The sequence below is a fragment of the Heptranchias perlo genome, unplaced genomic scaffold (assembly GCF_035084215.1).
Source record: "Heptranchias perlo isolate sHepPer1 unplaced genomic scaffold, sHepPer1.hap1 HAP1_SCAFFOLD_44, whole genome shotgun sequence".
In the NCBI taxonomy this organism is placed as follows: Eukaryota; Metazoa; Chordata; class Chondrichthyes; order Hexanchiformes; family Hexanchidae; genus Heptranchias; species Heptranchias perlo.
In genome coordinates, this window is record NW_027139453.1 from 7,594,453 (window position 1) to 7,617,433 (window position 22,981).

General features: G+C 53.0%; 1 protein-coding gene across 1 annotated transcript; it reads right to left on the minus strand.

The window, feature by feature from the left end:
- Positions 1 to 1,357: 1,357 nt before the first annotated feature.
- Positions 1,358 to 22,707, minus strand: LOC137312913 (beta-1,3-galactosyltransferase 5-like). Its single transcript, XM_067979287.1, has 3 exons — positions 22,656 to 22,707; positions 2,282 to 2,296; positions 1,358 to 2,160 (listed from the first exon to the last, which is right to left on the minus strand). Exons 1-3 carry the CDS (start codon positions 22,705 to 22,707, stop codon positions 1,358 to 1,360), a joined length of 870 nt encoding a protein of 289 aa, XP_067835388.1.
- Between the last annotated feature and the right edge of the window lie 274 nt (positions 22,708 to 22,981).

Consider the following 22,981-nt stretch of genomic DNA (forward strand, 5'->3'; position numbering starts at 1 on the left):
AGAGGCACGGGAGGTCTGTGAATTGTGACAGTTGCAAAGAGACACAGGGTTTCTGTGAATGGTGAGAGGAACAGAGAGACACAACGAGTCTTTCAATGGTGAAAGGAACAGAGAGACACAGGGAGTATGTGAATGGTGAGAGGAGCGGAGAGACACAGCGAGCCTGAATGGTGAGAGTTGCAGAGAGACATAGCGAGTCTGTTAATGGTGAGTGGAGCAGAGAGACAAAGCGAGTCTGTGAATGGTGAGAGGAACAGAGAGACACGGGTAGTCTGTGAATGGTGAGAGTTGCAGAGAGACACAGGGTGTCTGTGAATAATGTTATGAGCAGAAAGAGATACAGGGAGTGTGTGAATGGTGAGAGGTGCAGAGAGACACACAGAGTCTGTGAATAGTGAAAGGAACAGAGAGACACAGGGTGTCTGTGAATGGTGAGAAGTCCAGAGAGACACAGGGAGTCTGTGAATAATGAAAGGAGCAGAGAGAGAGACAGGGATTCTGCGAATGGTGATAGGAGCAGAGAGACAGAGTGAGTCTGTGAATGGTGAGAGCAGCAGAGAGACACAGTGAGTCTGAGAATAATGAGATTAACAGAGAGAGATACAGGGATTCTGTGAATGGTGAGAGGAGCAGAGGAATACAGGGATTATGTGAATGGTGAGAGGAGCACAGAGACAGTGAACCTGTGAATGGTGAGAGCAGCACAGAGACACACAGAGTCTGCGAGTGGTTAGAGGAGCACTGATAGAGATAGAGAATAGCAGAGAACGGCCGAGATGGAGTAAGGGAAATCCAGAACAGACAAAGATACAGGGAGAATGACATTCAGAGATTGAGTAAAGGTTTACTGAGACGTGAATTAAAGAGCGTGCATAGACTTCTAGACCAGGGTTAGTGATACCACAGCTCACCATCTCTCCCAGAATGGCACCAGCAGTTGGCCAGATGTGCTGGGCCGCTTAATGATGGCACAGGGTATCTCGTCCCCCTATCTCTGTCCCATTGATGGTGACAGACCAGCAGCTCGAACACCCGAGTGAAACGATCCACGTCATCATATTCATTCTAATTTGGAATCAATCGCATTGAATGAATGTTTGTTTAATCGACCTGACTGCGTTGTAAACTGTTCCGGGTTTGTGACCTGGAATGCACTGCATGAAAGGACGGAGAAAGCAGATTGAACAGTAACTTTCAAAAGCGAATTGGATAAATACTTGAAGGGATAAATATTGCAGGGATATGTGGAAACAGCAGTGGAGTGGGACTAATTGGATAGCTCTACCAAAGAGCAAGCACAGGCAAGATGGACCGATTGGCCTCCTTCTGTGCTGGAAAATTCCATGACTCGACGATTCTAAGGACATCCTTCACCTGTTGATTCTTCCAGTTCCTTCCAATAGAGACGGTTCTCAAAAGGTCTAACCCAGTGTGAGATCACTATGCTCCGAAATCTGCACACTGAAAATGGAACCTTGCCAGTGGAGAAGACTTGCCTGGAACTCAGGCTGACCGGGGAGACTTGAAGTTTGGCCAGACACAACCCAACGAAGACATCTTCCAATTTGAGGAACGGAACATCCCTCGAAATATTCCAGATCTCTCGCGCGAAGTCACCGGAAAAGACATACCCTGTCCCAGAGCAAAATGTCGGATACTTTGAATGAGGATATTCCTCCTCACTAACGTAAAATTTGCTATTTTTATCCCTTATTGGGCCCCAATTAGAGAAGACAACTCCACTGAAGAAATTATGGGTATTCTTCGCCGACAGGAGCTGGGTCAGGTAATTGCTGTTCACAAACATGTCTGAGTCTGTCTTCATGACGAAAACCGCTGAAGAGCAGAATCGATGAACCCATTCCATTCCCATTAACACTTTGATCGTCAGGTTGTAATAGGTGTCGGTGAAATTGCTCTGAATTATATCCTTGTGGAGGTGATTTTCTCTCTCGATATCTGACTGGCGGGCACGATCGTAACCCAGGAGGAAATATGTGCAAATCTTTCTCTCCCCAATCCGTCTCTCTTTGCCCCAGGTGTCCCGGATGGCAGCCCGTTCATCCTGCTGCTCATGTCTCGTGGTCACCAGTATGCACAAAAATGGAGGGTCGCTGTCGCACCGGGAGTCAGGAATCACCAGGAAACCATTGAGTTGGCCTGAGGTGGAATCCACATGCTTCCGAACGATCCGTTGTGAATGATATACTCCAATTATCAAAATGTAAACCAGAATGAGTAGAGCAGAAAGGGACCAGAGCAGGAGCAGGAGGCATCTTACCTTCCTCGGAGTCATCTGCAAAACAACGTCATCAGAATATGACTGGCCATTTACACAATTAATCAGGAAAATTAATGAATCCAAACAATAAAGTAGTTGAGCAAAATAAAGAAAATAAAACTAAGGGCGATACAGAGTAAAGCTCCCTCTACACTGTCCCATCCTTCAAACACTCCCAGGGCAGGTACAGCACGGGTTAGATACAGAGTAAATCTCCATCTACACTGTCCCATCAAACACTCCCGGGGCAGGTACAGCACGGGTTAGATACAGAGTAAATCTCCCTATACACTGTCCCATCAAACGCTCCCGGGGCAGGCACAGCACGGGTTAGATGCAGAGTAAAGCTCACTCGACACTCTCCCATCAAACACACCCAGGGCAGGTACAGCACCGGTTAGATACAGAGTAAATCTCCCTATACACTGTCCCATCAAACACTCCCGGGGCAGGTACAGCACGGGTTCGATACAGAGTAAATCTCCCTATACACTGTCCCATCAAACGCTCCCGGGGCAGGCACAGCACGGGTTAGATACAAAGTAAAGCTCCCTCAACACTCTCCCATCAAACACTCACAGGGCAGATAAGGTACAGGGTTAGATACAGAGTAAAGCTCCCTCTATACTGTCCCATCAAACACTCACAGGGCAGGTACAGCACTGGTTCGATACAGAGTAAAGCTCCCTCGACACTCTCCCATCAAACGCTCCCAGGGCAGGTACGGCACAGGTCAAACACAGAGTAAAGCTCCCTCGACACTCTCCCATCAAACACTCCCAGGGCAGGTAGAGCACGGGTTAGATACAGAGTAAAGCTCCCTCGACACTCTCCCATCAAACACTCCCGTGGCAGGTACGGCACAGGTATAGAGTAAAGCCCACAATTCGAGATTTATGTCACTTCCCCCCAAACTCTTTCAGTACAGCTTCAATCTTGTGCTATGCATCTTGCATTTACACCCAGGTATCATGTTTGCGATTGAAAGCTCAGAAATGCAAAGTCAAAAAATGTTAAGAACAGGGCCGGTGATCCCTGAAAATACAGAATGACCTGCAGCCTGAATCCTACCTTCTCTGTGCCCCCCGCGCTCTCAGCGGGTCGATGGCTTCGTTGCCTGAAACTTTGGGGGGTCCCAGAACAAACAATCACTCTTTGGCCCATTAATAATCCCGGACAGCCCCTGAAATAACATTGTTTGCTCCTCTCACTTCCTCATTGCGACTGTCTCGAAACTGCTCCGACTATCGATTCTCTGCCTGCATCTAATTCACCTTTGCTCCAAGTGTCCCTCACTGTTTAATCATTATTTAACTTTTATTGGCACTGTAACACATGTTCGAGTTGCTGTGAATTAACCCTCTCGCTGCTGACTATCGCTGTGGTACTGTTTTCACGGGCGCTTTCCGTGCTCTGATACAAGAGCCTTGTTCTTCGTTGCGAGGCAAGATCGTGAGAATTGGCAGGTATTTTACAATGTATGGAGTATCACAGCTGGGCTCAATGAGGCTAAGGATGGGTCCTGGGCCGTCCCGCTCTGTGTGGCTCAGGAACACACTGGATTAAATCAGCAATCATCAGAAGCCAAGGATGGATCCTGGGCCGTCCCCCTCTGTGTGGCTCAGGAACACACTGGATGAAATCAGCTATCATCAGAAGCCAAGGATGGATCCTGGGCCGTCCCGCTCTTTGTGGCTCAGGAACACAGTGGATGAAATCAGCTATCATCAGAAGCCAAGGATGGATATAGAAACATATAATCATAGAATCATAGAAGTTACAACATGGAAACAGGCCCTTCGGCCCAACATGTCCATGTCGCCCAGTTTATACCACGAAGCTAGTCCCAATTTCCTGCACTTGGCCCATATACCTCCTTACCCATGTAACTGTCCAATTGCTTTTTAAAATACAAAATTGAACCCGCCTCTACTGCTGCCTCTGGCAGCTCGTTCCAGACACTCACCACCCTTTGAGTGAAAAATTGCCCCTCTGGACCTTTTTGTATCTCTCCCCTCTCACCTTAAATCTATGCCCCCTCGTTATAGACTCCCCTACCTTTGGGAAAAGATTTTGACGATCTACCTCATCTATGCCCCTCTTTATTTTATAGACTTCTATAAGATCACCCCTTAACCTCCTACTCTCCAGGAAAAAAAGTCCCAGTCTGTCTAACCTCTCCCTATAAGTCAAACCATCAAGTCCCGGTAGCATCCTAGTAAATCTTTTCTGCGCTCTTTCTAGTTTAATAATATCCTTTCTATAATAGGGTGACCAGAACTGTACACAGTACTCCAAGTGTGGCCTCACCAATGCCCTGTACAACTTCAACAAGACATTCCAACTCCTGCATTCAATGTTCTGACCAATGAAACCAAGCATGCCGAATGCATTCTTCACCACCCTATCCACCTGTAACTCCACTTTCAAGGAGCTATGAACCTGTACTCCTAGATCTCTTTGTTCTATAACTCTCCCCAACGCCCTACCATTAACGGAGTAGGTCCTGGCCCGATTCGATCTACCAAAATGCATCACCTCACATTTATTTAAATTAAACTCCATCTGCCATTCATCGGCCCACTGGCCCAATTTATCAAGATCCCGTTGCAATCCTAGATAACCTTCTTCACTGTCCATAATGCCACCAATCTTGCTGTCATCTGCAAACTTACTAACCATGCCTCCTAAATTCTCATCCAAGTCATTAATATAAATAACAAATAACAGCGGACCCAGCACCGATCCCTGAGGCACACCGCTGGACACAGGCATCCAGTTTGAAAAACAACCCTCTACAACCACCCTCTGTCTTCTGTCGTCAAGCGAATTTTGTATCCAATTGGCTACCTCACCTTGGATCCCATGAGATTTAACCTTATGTAACAACCTACCATGCGGTACCTTGTCAAAGGCTTTGCTGAAGTCCATGTAGACCACGTCTACTGCACAGCCCTCATCTATCTTCTTGGTTACCCCTTCAAAAAACTCAATCAAATTCGTGAGACATGATTTTCCTCTCACAAAACCATGCTGACTGTTCCTAATTAGTCCCTGCCCCTCCAAATGCCTGTAGATCCTGTCTCTCAGAATACCCTCTAACAACTTACCCACTACAGATGTCAGGCTCACCGGTCTGTAGTTCCCAGTCTTTTCCCTGCCGCCCTTCTTAAACAAAGGCACAACATTTGCTACCCTCCAATCCTCAGGCAACTCACCCGTAGCTGTCGATGATTCAAATATCTCTGCTAGGGGACCCGCAATTTCCTCCCTAACCTCCCATAACGTCCTGGGATACATTTCATCAGGTCCCGGAGATTTATCTACCTTGATGCGCGTTAAGACTTCCAGCACCTCCCTCTCTGTAACATGTACACTCCTCAAGACATCACTATTTATTTCCCCAAGTTCCGTAACATCCATGCCTTTTTCAACCGTAAATACCGATGTGAAATATTCATTTAGGATCTCACCCATCTCTTTTGGTTTCGCACATGGATGACCTTGTTGATCCTTAAGAGGCCCTACTCTCTCCCTAGTTACTCTTTTGCCCTTTATGTATTTGTAGAAGCTCTTTGGATTCTCCTTTGCCTTATCTGCCAAAGCAATCTCACGTCCCCTTTTTCCCCTCCTGATTTCTCTCTTAACTCTACTCCGGGAATCTCTATACTCTTCAAGGAATGCACTTGATCCCAGCTGTCCATCCATGTCATATGCCTCCTTCTTCTTTTTGACTAGGGCCTCAATCTCCAGAGTCATCCAAGGTTCCCTACTTCTTCCAGCCTTGCCCTTCACTTTATAAGGAATGTGCTTACCCTGAACCCTGGTTAACACACTTTTGAAAGCCTCCCACTTGCCAGACGTCCCTTTGCCTGCCAACAGACTCTCCCAATCAACTTCTGAAAGTTCCTGTCTAATACCATCAAAATTGGCCTTTCCCCAATTTAGAATTTTAACTTTTGGGCCAGACCTATCATTCTCCATAGCTATCTTAAAACTAATGGAATTATGATCACTGGTCCCAAAGTGATCCCTCACTAGCACTTCTGTCACCTGCCCTTCCTTATTTCCCAAGAGGAGGTCAAGTGTTGCCCCCTTTCTAGTCGGGCCATCCACATACTGAATGAGAAATTCCTCCTGAATACACTCAACAAATTTCTCTGCATCCAAGCCCCTAATGCTATGGCTGTCCCAGTCAATGTTGGGAAAGATAAAGTCCCCTACTATTACCACCCTATTTTTCTTGCAGCTGTCTGTAATCTCCTTACATATTTGCTCCTCAATTTCCCGTGGACTATTTGGGACTAGCCTCTCCAGTCTATCCACGTAACTGAAATCCCTCATGCTTGGAACCATTCTCGATAATCTTTTCTGCGCCCTCTCTTCGGCCTTCACATTATTCCTCATGTGCGGTGCCCGTAATTGGACACAAGATTCCAGCTGTGGCAGAAATGTGTTTTTTAAAGGTTCAACATAACTTCCTTGCTTTTGGACACCATGGGCACGAATTGAGCAGGCCTGCGGGTTCCCAGCGGGTGGTCCTCCGGGAGCGTGGAAAATGCGGATGGCTAATCGCGTGCGTCTCCCACGCGATCGCGGGATAATTGGACCGATTAAGCCCTGCTTCCTTGTTCTCCGCTCCCCAGCTGCGTGCCGGCCTGCTGCGCATGCGCAGTGCCGTCGACGCGATGTCGGAGCTCCACTTAAAGGGGCAGTCTCCCAAAGCCCCTCCTGCTGCAATCAGTAGGTTTCTGACGATGGCTCAGCCAAGGGGAAAGGCTGCGCCCCGTTTTTCCGACCTGGCGCTGCAGCTGATGCTGGAGGGCGTGAGGAGGAGGAGGGACACGCTCTTCCCAGAAGATGGACGCAAGTTCCCTGCCGCCGCCACCAGGAAGGCATGGGCAGAGGTGGCGGCGGAGGTGAGCAGCAGGGGCAACACCCCAAGGACTTGGGAGCAGTGCCACAAGCGCTTCAATGACCTGACTAGGTCTGGCAAGGTGAGTAGACCAACGCACCCTCCCACATCCCGTCCCCACCATCACGCCAAACAGATCACAACCCCTCCTGCACAGCCACCACTGCGCTCCATCAGCAATCCTCACAGCCACTCATTCACCATCCTCGCCGTGCACGCAAGTACCCACCGTCCCTGACCCCACCCGAACACTACCACACACCCCAATCCCAATGCAATGGGATGGGCACGTGGCACACGCATCCTCCCATCCATCTGCGCCACGCTCAACCCAACCACACCGATGCTCGATGCGTCTCACGATGCAATACGCACCCACTCACACATCTGTGTTTTGCCTTCACAGGAGAAGAGAAGCAAGAACAATCGTGAAAGGGCACGCACCGGAGGTGGGCCGCCGCAAGTGGTGGAGCTCACCGACGCCGAGGTGGAGGCGCTCGACCTCGCCCGCATGCGACATTGCCTCTCGGTGGCTGATGGCGAGGGTGTCGCCGGCCGAAACGGCCGGTAAGGGAAAGCTGACACTCAACACCCATGATCGCGAGTGACCGTATCATCACCTGCCATCAGGCGCACTGTCAAGTTGGTCCACATGCCTCAAAGTGCCCTCTGTTCTCTTGCAGGTCCATCTTTGGGTGAAGCGATCGTGGAGGGCGATTCCTCAGAGGACATGGCGGTCTCTGAGGGTGCATCGTCACATCAGAGCCAACCATCTACCAGCGCAGAGACACGCACCTCGGTGGGTCCCCCTCGCCAACTAGTTGGGGTAGCACTTGGTGAGTCACCGTGCACGAGTGAGCATGAGCAGACCCTGGTGGCACGGGCAGCCGCGGAGGGTCCGCGACGGAGGGAGCACTCATCTCCAGGCTTTGCTCAGCCGGACCCAGATGCTGAACCCAGGGGGCCACCAGTGAAAAGGAGAGTCGTCGAGGGCCACCAGCTAATTGCTGAGGTACTGGCAGAGGTGCCGCGCGCATTGTCCACAATAGCGCAGGCGATGGAGGAGTCCACCTCCTGCACGTGGGCATTGGTGGCGCAGGCACAGGAGGGTACCGGCGACACAGTGTCGCAGGTAGGTGCGGGACTGTCTGCGGTGGAGGACAGGCTGGCCTCCCTCGAGCGTCACGCACAGCTCCAGATCGAGTCCATGCAGGCCCTGACAACGTCTGTACGGATTCAGGGTGAGCAACATTCCGACGCCATCCACAGTCTGAGGGATACACTAGGGGTGGCCTTGCAAGGCCTCACACATGCCATCCAAACTGCCGTCCAGCAGGGTGGAAGGGGTGATGTGGGCCGAGGCCAAGAGAGGGATGATGGTGACCGGGGACATGGAAGCGGGGACGCCTCTCAAGGCGCCCCCACGTCCCACCCGTCGCCCACATCTCAACCAGTACCCGCAATGGTGCCTCCTCTCCAGGTGGCCGAGTCTGCCCCTGCCCCGGTGCAGGAGGAGCAGTCTGTGGAGGTGCCGTCACGGGCACCGAAACCCAGGGGCCGTCCGCCAAAAGCATCTACCCGGTCAAGGCAAGAAGACGAGCAACCTGCCACTCCCTCTGCTGGAGCCACAGGGGTAGCACCACGTAGGGGTTCCCGGAAAAGAATTGCAAAGGCCTGAAAATCACAAAGGGAATACACCAGGGTGTTTATTATTTCGTACTTTTTTTCTTATATAATGTCACATTCGAGATATTAAATAGTCTATTCTCACCACTCCTGCCACCTCTCGTCCATTCTTCCGCGGCTTGTGCAATAGATGCGTTCCGTGGAGGCCATCATGACGGCGAACACCTGCTGCCACCCATTGGGCACACTGCTGTGGGTGCAGCATTACTGGCAGCACTCTTCAATGGAGGGGGCTGGTATGGCCGCTCGCATGTGCAGGTGAGGAGATGCGAGCGCCTCGCAGTGTCTGACTCTAGGAGAACCGTTGACGTATGAGTGCCTCCCTGGCCCGGCGACCATCCCGGTGAGTCGCGGCTCGGCGCATGGGTCGTCCAACATCCTCTGGCGCGTCCTCCTACTCCGCCTCCTCCTCCTCCGCCTCCTCCTCCTCCTCATCCTCCTCCTCCTCGCCCTCGCCTTCCTCAATGTGGGTGGCGGGTGTGGATGGGGCCTCCTCCAGCGGCATCCCTCTCTGTTGGGCCATGTTGTGCAGGGCACAGCAGACAACTATGATTCGTCCCACTCTGAATGGTGTGTATTGCAGCGCTCCCCCAGAACGATCAAGGCACCTGAAGCGCATCTTGAGAAGCCCTATTGTCTGCTCAATTGTAGTCCTGGTAGCAGTGTGGCTGTCATTGTACCGACGCTCCGGCTCGGTGATGGGGTTCCTCAGAGGTGTCATGAGCCACGTGTGCAGGGGATACCCCTTGTCGCCGAGGAGCCAGCCGTTGCCGGCGTTGGGTGCCTGCAGGATGGGCGGGACGGCGGACTCCCTGAGGACGAAGGCATCGTGGCAGCTGCCGGGGTATCTGGCGCACACGTGTAGGAATCTCTGGCGGTAGTCACAGATGAGCTGGGCGTTCATGGAGTGATACCCCTTCCTGTTGATGAACAGCCCTGGCTCATGCGGAGGTGCCCGTATTGCGATGTGGGTGCAGTCGATTACACCCTGCACCCGTGGGAAGCCGGCCATGGCATGGAATCCAACCACCCTCTCCATCTGGCTGCGCTCGTCCATGGCGAATTTGATGTAGTGGGAGGCCCTGCGGAACAACCCATCGGTGACCTGCCTTATGCACTTGTATGCAGAGGACTGACAAACCCCGGTGATGTCCCCGGTGGCACCCTGGAAGGAACCGGATGCGAAGAAGTTGAGGGCAGTGGTGACTTTGACGGCGACAGGTAAGAAGATGCTGCTTGGTCCATCAGGGAGCAGCTCGTCGTTAAGGAGGCTGCAGATGTCGGCGACTACCTGGCGATTGACTCTGAGCCTCCGTATGCACTGCTCCTCGGAGAGGTCCATGAAGCTGAGCCTCGCTCTGTACACCCTGTGCGGAGGGTAGTGCCTCCTGCGACGCATCTCTCTCTGCGGTTGCCCTCCCTCCTGCTGTGCAGGTGGGTGTGCCGCAGCACCATGTTGTGGGGCCCCACCTCTCCGTGGCGGACGGCGTGGACTGCGAGGCTGCTGGGGCTGGTCATCCTGTTCGTCCTCCGACGATGTCAACGCACCACCCATCTGGCAGGTGTTGGTCTGAGGGGTTGTGCAGGGTAGGTGGGTGGGTCCTCGGAATGGGGCTGCGGTTTCGTGTCGGTCTGTCCTCTGGCTTGGCGGGGGTTGGTGGAGGGCAGGGGTTGCCCTATGTGACGCGGTGGCCTCCTGCGTGGGTGAGGGCGCTCCCCCGTGGAGCGCACCTTGGCACCTGCCACAGGCTGCTGGCTACAACACGCCTGGTTTGAAGGGTCCTGTTTCCCCCAGTGTGGGAAACTGACTGCTTTGAACGAAAATCCCACACTTCCTCTTTTGACAGCTTTTTTTTTCAAAAAATATACTTTATTCATAAAAAATTGCAGCAGTACATACAAAACAGTTGTCATATCACTTTCCAAACGTACACAATACAGATTATACAATTTGCAGGTTACGTTAAGTGCAGTACAATGAACACATTGGACATCATTGCAGTTCATGACACTCTAGGGTGTCTCATTGCATCATACTCAACACAGATTATTGCTTACAGATTCATTTCTGGTCCATTTCAGATTCATTACAGGTACATTACAGCAATTTGAATTTTACATTCTGCCCGAGGGGGTTTTTCCCTGATTGCAGCCCCTCGGTTTACAATGTCGGGAAGGCTCTAAACGGTTGCCTTTCCCCACAGGGCCTTTGCGGCGGCCGCACCCAGCCTCAGTGCGTCCCTCAGCACGTAGTCCTGGACCTTGGAATGTGCCAGTCTGCAACACTCGGTCGAGGACAGCTCCTTGTGCTGGAAGACCAGCAAGTTTCGGGCAGACCAAAGGGCGTCTTTCACCGAGTTGATGGTCTTCCAGCAGCAGCCGATGTCCGTCTCAGTGTGCGTCCCCGGGAACAGCCCGTAGAGCACAGAAACCTGTGTTACGGAACTGCTCGGGACGAACCTGGACAGATACCACTGCATCTCTCTCCAGACCTTCTTTGCAAAGGCACATTCCATAAGGAGATGGGTGACGGTCTCGTCTCCACCGCAGCCTCCTCTGGGACAGCGCGCGGTGGCGCTGAGAGCCCGGGAGTGCATGAAGGATCTGACGGGAAGGGCCCTTCTCACCACCAGCCAAGCGAGGTCTTGGTGCTTGTTTGAAAGCTCTGGCGATGAGGCGTTCTGCCAAATGACATTGACAGTCTGCTCGGGGAACCAACCGACAGGATCCACCATCTCCTTTTCCCGCAGGGTCTCGAGGACGTTACGTGCGGACCACTTGCTGATCGCCTTGTGGTCAAAGGTGTTTTCCTGCACAAACCTTTCCACGAAGGACAGGTGGGGCGGAACGGTGACAGCTGCTACAGCTCATTAACTGACCACAACGAGCAAGTTAAGTGCTCTCAAGTGGAACCCCGCTGGCTTTAATTGCCTGCGGGATTCCCACACAGGGGCTTGCGCGCGCAGCCCCGCACGTCAGCGCGGTACCCGGAAGTGGCCGGGATTTCGTCCGAATCCGGTCACGTGATCGGAGATCGGGATTTTCGTGGGCCCCCCGCTGGAAACCCACAAGTAACCCGACCCTAAAATCGAGCCCAATGTGTCCAATGCAGATTCCTCAATCATAATCCCGCACTTTGGGCTCGAATTTAGCAGGCCTGCGGGTTCCCAGCGGGTGGTCCTCCGGGAGCGTCGAAAACGCGGACGGGTAATTGTTCGCGTCCCCCACGCGATCGCGGGATAATTGGACCCATTAAGGCCTGCTTCCGGGTTCTGCGCTCCCCAGCTGCGTGCCGGCCGGCTGCGCATGCGCAGTACCGTCGACGCGATGTAGGAGCTCCAGTTAAAGGGGCAGTCTCCCAAAGCCCCTCCTGCTGCAAGCAAGAGGTCTGGGAGAATGGCTCAACCAAGGGGAAAGGCTGCGCCCCGTTTTTCAGATCTGGCACTGCAGCTGATGCTGGAGGGCGTGAGGAGGAGGAGGGAAACACTCTTCCCTGAGGATGGGCGCAAGTTCCCTGCCGCCGCAACCAGGAAGGCATGGGCAGAGGTGGCGGCGGAGGTGAGCAGCAGGGGCAACACCCCAAGGACTTGGGAGCAGTGCCGCAAGCGCTTCAATGACCTGACTAGGTCTGGCAAGGTGAGTACACCAACGCACCCTCCCACATCCCGTCCCCACCATCACGCCAAGCAGATCACAACCCCCTCCTGCACAGCCACCACTGCGCTCCATCAGCAATCCTCACAGCCACTCATTCACCATCCTCGCCGTGCACGCAAGTACCCACCGTCCCTGACCCCACCCGAACACTACCACACACCCCAATCCCCATGCAATGGGATGGGCACGTGGCCCACACTTCCTCCCATCCGTTCCGCGCCACGCTCAACCCAACCACACCGATGCTCGATGCGTCTCACGATGCAAGACGCACCCACTCACACATCTGTGTTTTGCCTTCACAGGAGAAGAGGAGCAAGAACAACCGCGAAAGGGCACGCACCGGAGGTGGGCCGCCGCAAGTGGTGGAGCTCACCGACGCAGAGGTGGAGGCGCTCGACCTCGCCCGCACGCGACATTGCCTGTCGGTGGCCGATGGCGAGTGTGTCGCTGCCGAAACGGCCGGTAAGGGAAAGCTGACACTCAACACCCATGATCGCGAGTGACCGTATCATCACCTGCCATCAGGCGCACTGTCAAGTTGGTCCACATGCCTCAAAGTGCCCTCTGTTCTCTTGCAGGTGCGTCTTTGGATCAAGCGAGCATGGAGGGCGATTCCTCAGAGGACATGGCGGTCTCTGAGGGTGCATCGTCACATCAGAGCCAACCATCCACCAGCGCAGAGACACGCACCTCGGTGGGTCCCCCTCGCCAACTAGTTGGGGTAGCACTTGGTGAGTCACTGCGCACGAGTGAGCATGAGCAGACCCTGGTGGCAGGGGCAGCCGCGGAGGGTCCGCGACGGAGGGAGCACTCATCTCCAGGCTCTGCTCAGCCGGACCCAGATGCTGAACCCAGGGGGCCACCAGAGAAAAGGAGAGTCGTCGAGGGCCACCAGCTAATTGCTGAGGTGCTGGCAGAGGTGCCGCGCGCATTGTCCACAATAGCGCAGGCGATGGAGGAGTCCACCTCCTGCATGTGGGCATTGGTGGCGCAGGCACAGGAGGGTACCGGCGACACAGTGTCGCGGGTAGGTGCGGGACTGTCTGCGGTGGAGGACAGGCTGGCCTCCCTCGAGCGTCACGCACAGCTCCACTTCGAGTCCTTGCAGGCCCTCACAACGTCTGTACGGATTCAGGGTGAGCAACATTCCGACGCCACCAACAGGCTGAGGGATACACTAGGGGTGGCCTTGCAAGGCCTCACACATGCCATCCAAACTGCCGTCCAGCAGGGTGGAAGGGGTGATGTGGGCCGAGGCCAAGAGAGGGATGATGGTGACCGGGGACATGGAAGCGGGGACGCCTCTCAAGGCGTCCCCACGTCCCACCCGTCGCCCACCTCTCAACCAGCACCCGCAATGGTGCCTCCTCTCCAGGTGGCCGAGTCTGCCCCTGCCCCGGTGCAGGAGGAGCAGTCTGTGGAGGTGCCCTCACGGGCACCGAAACCCAGGGGCCGTCCGCCAAAAGCATCTACCCGGTCAAGGCAAGAAGACGAGCAACCTGCCACTACCTCTGCTGGAGCCACAGGGGTAGCACCACGTAGGGGTTCCCGGAGAAGAATTCCAAAGGCCTTATAATCACAAAGGGAATACACCAGGGTGTTTATTATTTTGTACTTTGTTTCTTAAATGATGTCACATTCCACATATTAAATAGTCTATTCTCACCACTCCTGCCACCTCTCGTCCATTCTTCCGCGGCTTGTGCAGTAGTTGCGTTCCGTGGAGGCCATCATGACGGCGAACACCTGCTGCCACCCATTGGGCACACTGCTGTGGGTGCAGGATTACTGGCAGCACTCTTCAGTGGAGGGGGCTGGTATGGCCGCTCGCATGTGCAGGTGAGGAGATGCGAGCGCCTCGCAGTGTCTGACTCTAGGAGAACCGTTGACGTATGAGTGCGTCCCTGGCCCGGCGACCATCCCGGTGAGTCGCGGCTCGGCGCATGGGTCGTCCAACATCCTCGGGCGCGTCCTCCTCCTCCTCCTCCGCCTCCTCCTCCTCCTCCTCCTCCTCCTCCTCCTCCTCGCCCTCGCCTTCCTCAATGTGGGTGGCGGGTGTGGATGGGGCCTCCTCCAGCGGCACCCCTCTCTGTTGGGCCATGTTGTGCAGGGCACAGCAGACAACTATGATTCGTCCCACTCTGAATGGTGTGTATTGGAGCGCTCCCCCAGAACGATCAAGGCACCTGAAGCGCATCTTGAGAAGCCCTATGGTCTGCTCAATTGTAGACCTGGTAGCAGTGTGGCTGTCATTGTACCGACGCTCCGGCTCGGTGATGGGGTTCCTCAGAGGTGTCATGAGCCACGTGTGGAGGGGATACCCCTTGTCGCCGAGGAGCCAGCCGTTGCCGGCGTTGGGTGCCTGCAGGATGGGCGGGACGGCGGACTCCCTGAGGACGAAGGCATCGTGGCAGCTGCCGGGGTATCTGGCGCACACGTGTAGGAATCTCTGGCGGTGGTCACAGATGAGCTGGGCGTTCATGGAGTGATACCCCTTCCTGTTGATGAACAGCCCTGGCTCATGCGGAGGTGCCCGTATTGCGATGTGGGTGCAGTCGATTACACCCTGCACCCGTGGGAAGCCGGCCATGGCATGGAATCCAACCGCCCTCTCCATCTGGCTGCGCTCGTCCATGGCGAAGTTGATGTAGTGGGAGGCCCTGCGGAACAACCCATCGGTGACCTGCCTTATGCACTTGTGTGCAGAGGACTGACAGACCCCGGTGATGTCCCCGGTGGCACCCTGGAAGGAACCAGATGCGAAGAAGTTGAGGGCAGTGGTGACTTTGACGGCGACAGGTAAGAAGATGCTGCTTGGTCCATCAGGGAGCAGCTCGTCGTTAAGGAGGCTGCAGATGTCGGCGACTACCTGGCGATTGACTCTGAGCCTCCGTATGCACTGCTCCTCGGAGAGGTCCATGAAGCTGAGCCTCGCTCTGTACACCCTGTGCGGAGGGTAGTGCCTCCTGCGACGCATCTCTCTCTGCGGTTGCCCTCCCTCCTGCTGTGCAGGTGGGTGTGCCGCAGCACCGTGTTGGGGGGCCCCACCTCTCCGAGGCGGACGGCGTGGACTGTGAGGCTGCTGGGGCTGGTCATCCTGTTCGTCCTCCGACGATGTCAACGCACCACCCATCTGGCAGGTGTTGGTGTGAGGGGTTGTGCAGGGTAGGTGGGTGGGTCCTCGGACTGGGGCTGCGGTTTCGTGTCGGTCTGTCCTCTGGCTTGGCGGGGGTTGGTGGAGGGCAGGGGTTGCCCTATGTGACGCGGTGGCCTCCTGCGTGGGTGAGGGCGCTCCCCCGTGGAGCGCACCTTGGCACCTGGCACAGGCTGCTGGCTGCAACACGCCTGGTTTGAAGGGTCCTGTTTCCCCCAGTGTGGGAAACTGACTGCTTTGACCGTAAAATCCCACACTTCCTCTTTTGACAGCTGCTTCAGCTCATTAACTGACCACAACGAGCAAGTTAAGTGCTCTCAAGTGGAACCCCGCTGGCTTTAATTGCCTGCGGGATTCCCACCAGCGGGGCTTGCGCGCGCAGCCCCGCACGTCAGCGCGGTACCCGGAAGTGGCCGGGATTTCGTCCGAATCCGGTCACGTGATCGGAGATCGGGATTTTCGGGGCCCCCCCGCTGGAAACCCGCCGGAAACCCGACCCTAAAATCGAGCCCCTTGAATTTAAGACCATAAAATGGCGCGAGTGGTGAGTCTGAAACAGACAGAAAAATCAAGTGATGTCACAGGTCAAGCAGGAGCGGCGGGTCTTATATGCAGATAAATATTTCATTCATTGGTTAATTGTTTGGTGTTGAGAGTTAAGTTTTATTATTAACATTTAATTGACCGGTTATGTTTTTAACAGTCGTTAGTTCTTTTTTATTGTTAGCCTTTCAGTGTTTTGTCTTAGCGAAACAGTTAATTAGCCTTAAAGCTAATAAGACAATTTTAGATAATATAGAAACATAGAAACGTAGAAAAAAGGAGCAAGAGTAGGACATTCGGCCCTTCGAGCCTGCTCCGCAATTCATAATGATCACGGCTGATCGTGTAACTCAGTACCCTGTTCCCGCATTTCCCCATATCCCTTGATCCCTTTAATATTAAGAAATATATCTATCTCCTCCTTGAATACATCCAATGAATTGGCCTCCACTGCATTCTGTGGTAGATAATTCCACAGTTTCACCACCCTCTGAGTGAAGAAATTTCTACTCATCTCGGTTCTAAATGGCAAACCCCGTATCTTGAGACTGTGACGTGGTTCTGGACTCGCCAGCCATCGGGAACATCCTCCCTGCATCGAGTCTGCCTAGTCCGGTTAGAATTTTATAAATTTCAATGATATCACCTCTCATTCTTCTAAACTCGAGTGAATATAGGCCAAGTCGACCCAATCTCTCCTCATACGTCAGCCCTGACATCCCACGAATCATTCTGGTAAACGTTCGTGGCACTCCCCCCATGGAAAGGACATCCTTCCTCAGATAAGGAGAGCAAAACTGCACACAATACTCCACATGTGGTCTCACCAATGCCCTGTTGAGAGGGTTTGACAGGGGGTTGGACAACAGAAGGAAAAACAATAATTGACCAATTCGAGTCCTTCAATGAGGAATCGTTATGGGTACAAGGCAGTCACATTCTCACGTGGGCGAGGTGTGGGGGAGGGGGTCGGAGGAAGGACATTCAAAGCTGGAGCTTCCTGGGTGAAAAAAATATATAATGAGCAAAATGAAGAACATAAAGGTGGCTTATGACAAATGTAAGGTTCATAATCCAGTAAAGAACCAACCTAAATGCAGAAAGTACAGAAGAGATCCAAAAAACGAATGGGAGGAAAAGTGAGATTATGAAAATGGATTAGCGGCTAACATGAATGGGAACCCAAAAGTCTTTTGTAACACATAAATAGTAAAAATGGACAAAGCAAGGGCGCGGCTGATTAGGGACAAATAAGGAGATCTTCTTGCGGCGGCAGGAGATATGGGGCTCGATTTTAGGATCGTGTTTCCGGCGGGTTCCCAGCGGGGTGGCCCCGAAAATCCCGATATCCGGTCACGTGACCGGATCGCGACGAAATCCCGGCCACTTCCGGGTACCGCGCTGACGTGCGGGGCTGCGCGCGCAAGCCCCGCTGGTGGGAATCCCGCAGGAAATTAAAGCCAGCGGGGATCCACTTGAGAGTACTTACCTTGCTCGTTGTGGTCAGTTAATGAGCTGAAGCAGCTGTCAAAAGAGGAAGTGTGGGATTTTCGGTTCAATGCAGTGAGTTTCCCACACTGGGGGAAACAGTCTCCCTCCAACCAGACGTGTTGCAGCCAGCAGCCTGTGGCAGGTGGCAAGGTGCGCTCCACGGTGGAGAGCCGTCACCCACGTAGGAGGCCACCGCGTCACATAGGGCAACCCCTGCCCTCCACAACCCCCCGCCAAGCCAGAGGACAGACCGACACGAAACCGCAGCCCCAGTCCGAGGAACCACACACCTACCCTGCACAACCCCTCAGACCAACACCTGCCAGTTGGGTGGTGTGTGGAGACCCTCGGAGGACGAAGAGCATGACCAGCACCAGCAGCCACGCAGTCCACGCCGTCCGCCGCAGAGACGTGGATCCCCCCAACACGGTGTTGTTGGACGCCCACCTGCACAGCAGGAGGGAGGGCTACCGCAGAGAGAGACGCGTCGCAGAGGGCACTACCCTCGCCACAGGGTCCACAGACCGAGGCGCAGCTCCCCGGACCTCTCCGAGCAGCAGTGCACAGGGAGGCGCAGATTCGCTCGACATGTAGTCGTGGAGATCTGCAGCGTCTTTCATGCCGAGCTGCTCCTGGCTGGCCCCAGCACCAACTGCTTAGCTGTCGCTGGCAAAGTCACTAATGCCCTCCACACCTTCTCCTCCGCATCCTTCCAGGGTGCAGCCGGCTACACCGCCGATGTCTCTCAGTCGTCTGCGCGGACGAGCCCTGCAAATACACCTGCACCTACTCTGCAGTAACACGATGGGTGGCATCAGTGGTGGGTCCTCATAGTGATACCCAGGAGCGGGCATTATTGGACACAACGGACAGGATTCGCGGAGACATGGCAGTGGTGGTGTCAATATAATGTGTGCTGTTTGTTGCTCTGAAATTCAATATGGGTAACACCCATGACAAACCCTCAGACACCCTTGTGCACCCCCTTCATGCTGACGAGACGTTTGCCTTACGCTGCCTACTGCTCATATGTGATGCATGCCCTGTGGCTGCAGCACAGGTGGTGGCAGGTTGAGTGAGGCTGGCCGTGAGGGAGATGCACGAGAGGGTGAGTATGGGATGCAGCAATGAGATTGTATGAGGATTGGGTTGCGTGTTAGTGGCAGGGTGAGTACTGGCGAGGTGAGTAGGTGGAGGTAAGATGAGGATGGGGTGTGAGTGGGTATGAAGGGTGATGTGACAGAATAGTGTTGGCGGTGCCGAAGGAGATGTGGGGTGGGGGCAGTGTTGTGGCAGACGGAGTGTAGGGGAAAGACTTCGTGTTCACACTGCGGCTGACCTACTTAGTTCATTGTAGCAACGCCTGCACTGTATGCAGGTCGGCGATATGTTGGTGGCGCAGGTGACCCCCTCTGCCACCTCGAGCCAGGCCTTCTTGGTGGCAGAGGCAGACCGCTTCCTCCCGCCCGCCGGGGGGAAGATCTGTGTCCTCCCCCTCCTCCTCACCCCATCTGACGATACCTGGGGTGAGGCATCATTAAACTGGGAGCAGCCTTCCCCCTGGGCTGCTCCATGCTGCAATTTGTCCCATTGGTTGCAGCATCTGTCAGTGGAGGACTGCCCCTTTAACTAGAGAGCCTCCAGCTGACAGATCGTACTGCGCATGCGCAGCCCGACCGACGCGCAGGCCAGCGCCGTGGACCCCGGAGGAGCAGGTAATTGATTCCTATTAGTGGATTGCCTGCTACGATCGCGCGGGCAACCCACTAATTTCGCCGAGCGTGTTGGCCACGCTCCTGGAGGACCACCCGCTGGGAACCCGCAGTCCTGCTAAATTCGGGCCCATGATTGAGGAACTAAATTAACACTTCACAGTTGTCTTCACTCGAGAAGAGGATGCTGCCAATTTAGCTGTAAAGGAGGGGTGAGTTTCGATATTGGATAGGATAAAAATAGACAAAGAGGAGGGAGTAAAAGGTGGTCTGCATTCAACGTAGAAAAGACACCCGGTCCCGAAGGGATGCATCCTGGGTTTCTGGGTGAATTAAGGCTAGAAATTCGGGAGGCTCTGGCCACAATCTTCCAATCCTCTTCAGATATGGGGCGGTGCAAGAGGTCAGAAGGATTGCAAATATTACACCCCTGTTCAAAAAAATGGGAGAGAGAAAAACCCGGAAATTAGATTAACTTCGATGGTGGGCAACTTTTCGAGACAATAATCTGGGACAAAATTAAGTGGCACTTAGAAAAGTATGGGCTAATAAATGAAATCCATCACGGATTGTTTGCGTTCTTTAAGGAAATAACGGCGAGAATTGAGGAGGGTACTGCGGTTGATGTTGTTAATATCGACTTGCGAAGTTCATTTATTAAAGTCCCACGTACCAGTCTTGTAAGCAAAATTAACACTCAAGGGGTTAAAGGGACAATGGTAACGTGGATACAAAATTGACTTAGGGACAGAAAGCAGAGATTAGTGGTTCACATTTTTTTTCAGGATGGGGGGGAAGTGTACAGTTGTGTTCCCCAGAGGTCTGTGTTAGAACCATTGCTTTTTTCGATATAAAATAATGAACTGCGCTTGAGTATACAGGGTATAATTTAAAAGTTTTCAATCACACGAAACTCGGGAATGTAGTAAGTAATGTGGAGAATAGTGACAGACTTCAGGACGACACAGACAGTCAGGTGAAATGGGCCGACACAAGGCAAATGAAATTTAGTGCAGAGAAGTTTGAAGTGATACATTTGATATGAAGAATGAGGAGAGACATTATCAAGTAATTGGTATAATTTTAATGGGGTATAGGAACAAAAATCTTTGAATGTGGCAGGACAAGAAGAGAAGACTGTTAAAAAAAACAAATGTGATCCTGGTCTTTACGATTCGAGACATAATGTACAAAAGCAAGGAAGTTATGCAAATAAATTATTGAACAATGGTTTGACTTCAGCTGGAGTGTAATGTTCAATTCTGGGCACTACACTTTCGGAAGGATGTCAATGCCTTACAGAGGGTGAAGAAGAGATTTTCGAGAATTTTATTATGGATGAGGGACATCAGGAATGTGGCGACACTGGAGAGGCTGGGATTGTTCTCCTTAGAGCAGAGAAGGTTAAGAGGAGATTTGATGGAGTTGTTCAAAATCATGAACGGTTTCAACAGAGTAAATATCGGGAAACTGTTTCCAGTGACAGAAGTGTCGGTAACCAGAGGACTAAGGTTTAAATGATTGGCAAAAGAAACAGAGGCGACAGAAAGAAACATTTTCTTACGTAAAGAGCAATTATGATCTGGAATTCACTGACTGAAAGGTGGTAGAAGTGGATTCAATAATAACTATCAAAAAGGAATTGGAGAAATATTTGAGGGGAAAACACTGACAGAGCCATGGAGAAAGAGCAGGGAAGTGGAACTATTTGATAGCTCTTTCACAGAGCAGGCACAGGCGCGATGGGCCGAAGGGACTCCTTCTGTGCTGCACCATAATATGATGCTATGATATTCAGGCTCCGATCTCTACTTTCCAGGTTTTCCACCTCAGATTACTAACAGATTGCTATTTGCTAATTTGGCTCGGTGACTCGTTCTTTCTTTTTTCCCCCTCTGTCTGCATCTATTCCGGTTTGCCCTCATGTACCATCGCCGCCCGCGCTTAATCTGTCTCCGTGTTTACACTCGCAATCTGTGCCTCTGCCCACGTTTGAGATTATACATGGCCGACTACACCATGCCACGGAAATACCAAATCACTGGGCTCCCTCAGGAATCAGTTAGAGCAGCTCTCCTTTTTAATCGATACATAAACTCGCGAGAGCAGATTGCGGAAATTAATTTCTGCTGTTGACAGTGCCCTTCTTCCTGAAACTAGAGAGTTTTCGACCCTGTAAATCGCACTCACTTACGATATGAAATGCATTGCACAGAACATTCGGAAATGTTGACTTCATCCGAGTATCACAAGGACTGAGAGCTCCAGCTTTCATTTGCACTCTGTTGTACCTCTTCTGAACTCACTACAAACTCTGGTCAACTTTTAAAAATTGCAAAATTGAAGCCCATGGAATAAAAGGAGCAGTGGCAGCATGTATACAAAAATGGGTAAGTGACAGGAAGTAGAGAGTAGTGGTGAACGGTTGTTTTTTTCTGCAGGAAGAAGGTGTACAGTTGTGTTCACCAGGGGTTAGTACCAGGAACCCTGTATTTATTGCGATATATTAATGACTGGACTTGTGTATACAGGGTGCAATTTCAAAACTTGCAGATGACACAAAACTTGAAAGTGTAAGAACAGTGAGGAGGATGGTAATAGGCGTCAAGAGGACATAGACCGGCTGGTGGAATGGGCGGACGTATGGCAGCTGAAATTTAACGCAGAGATGTGCGAGGTGATACATTTAAGCAGGAAGAATGAGAAGAGGCAATATATGCGAAATTATAAAATTCTAAAGGGGTTGCCGGATCAGAGAGACATGTGGGTAACTGTGCACAAATCTCTGAAGGTGGCAGGACAGTTTGTGAAAGTGGCTAAAAGTGCATACGGGATCATGGACTTCATAATTAGAGGCATATATGGGCTCGATTTTAGCACCCGCGGTCGGGTGCGTTCCTGGCGCGGGGGCTAGGATAATCGGGGATTCCCCGGGCGGGTCGGGAGCCCGGCTCCAACCCGCCCCATTTCCGGGTTCCCCACTGACGCGCTGACATGCGCGCGCAGCCCCCGCTCAGTGCAATTAAAGCAGGCGGGATGCCACTTAAGGCATTTATTTCGGTACTTCAGGTCGTTCAGAGACCTGGGGCCTGATTTTAGCAGGCCTGCAGGTTTCCGGCGGGTTGGGTTTCGGGTGCGTGGACTCCGCGCCCGGTGAAATTAGTGGGTTGACCGCGCGACATCGCAGGCAATCCACTAATTGGAGCCACTTACCTGCTCCTCCGGGGTCCGCGCTGCTGGTCTGCGCGTCGGGCGGGCTGCGCATGCGCAGTACGATCAGTCAGCTGGAGGCTCTATCGTAAAAGCGGCAGTCCTCCACTGACAGATGCTGCAACCAATGGAACAAATTACAGCATGGAGCAGTCCAGGGGGAACGCTGCTCCCAGTTTAATGATGCCTCACCCCAGGTATCATCAGATGGGGTGAGGAGGAGGAGGAGGACAGAGATCTTCCACCCGGCTGGCGGGTGGAAGCGGCCTGCCTCTGCCCCCAAGAAGGCCTGGCTCGAGGTGGCAGAGGGGGTCACCTGCGCCACCAAC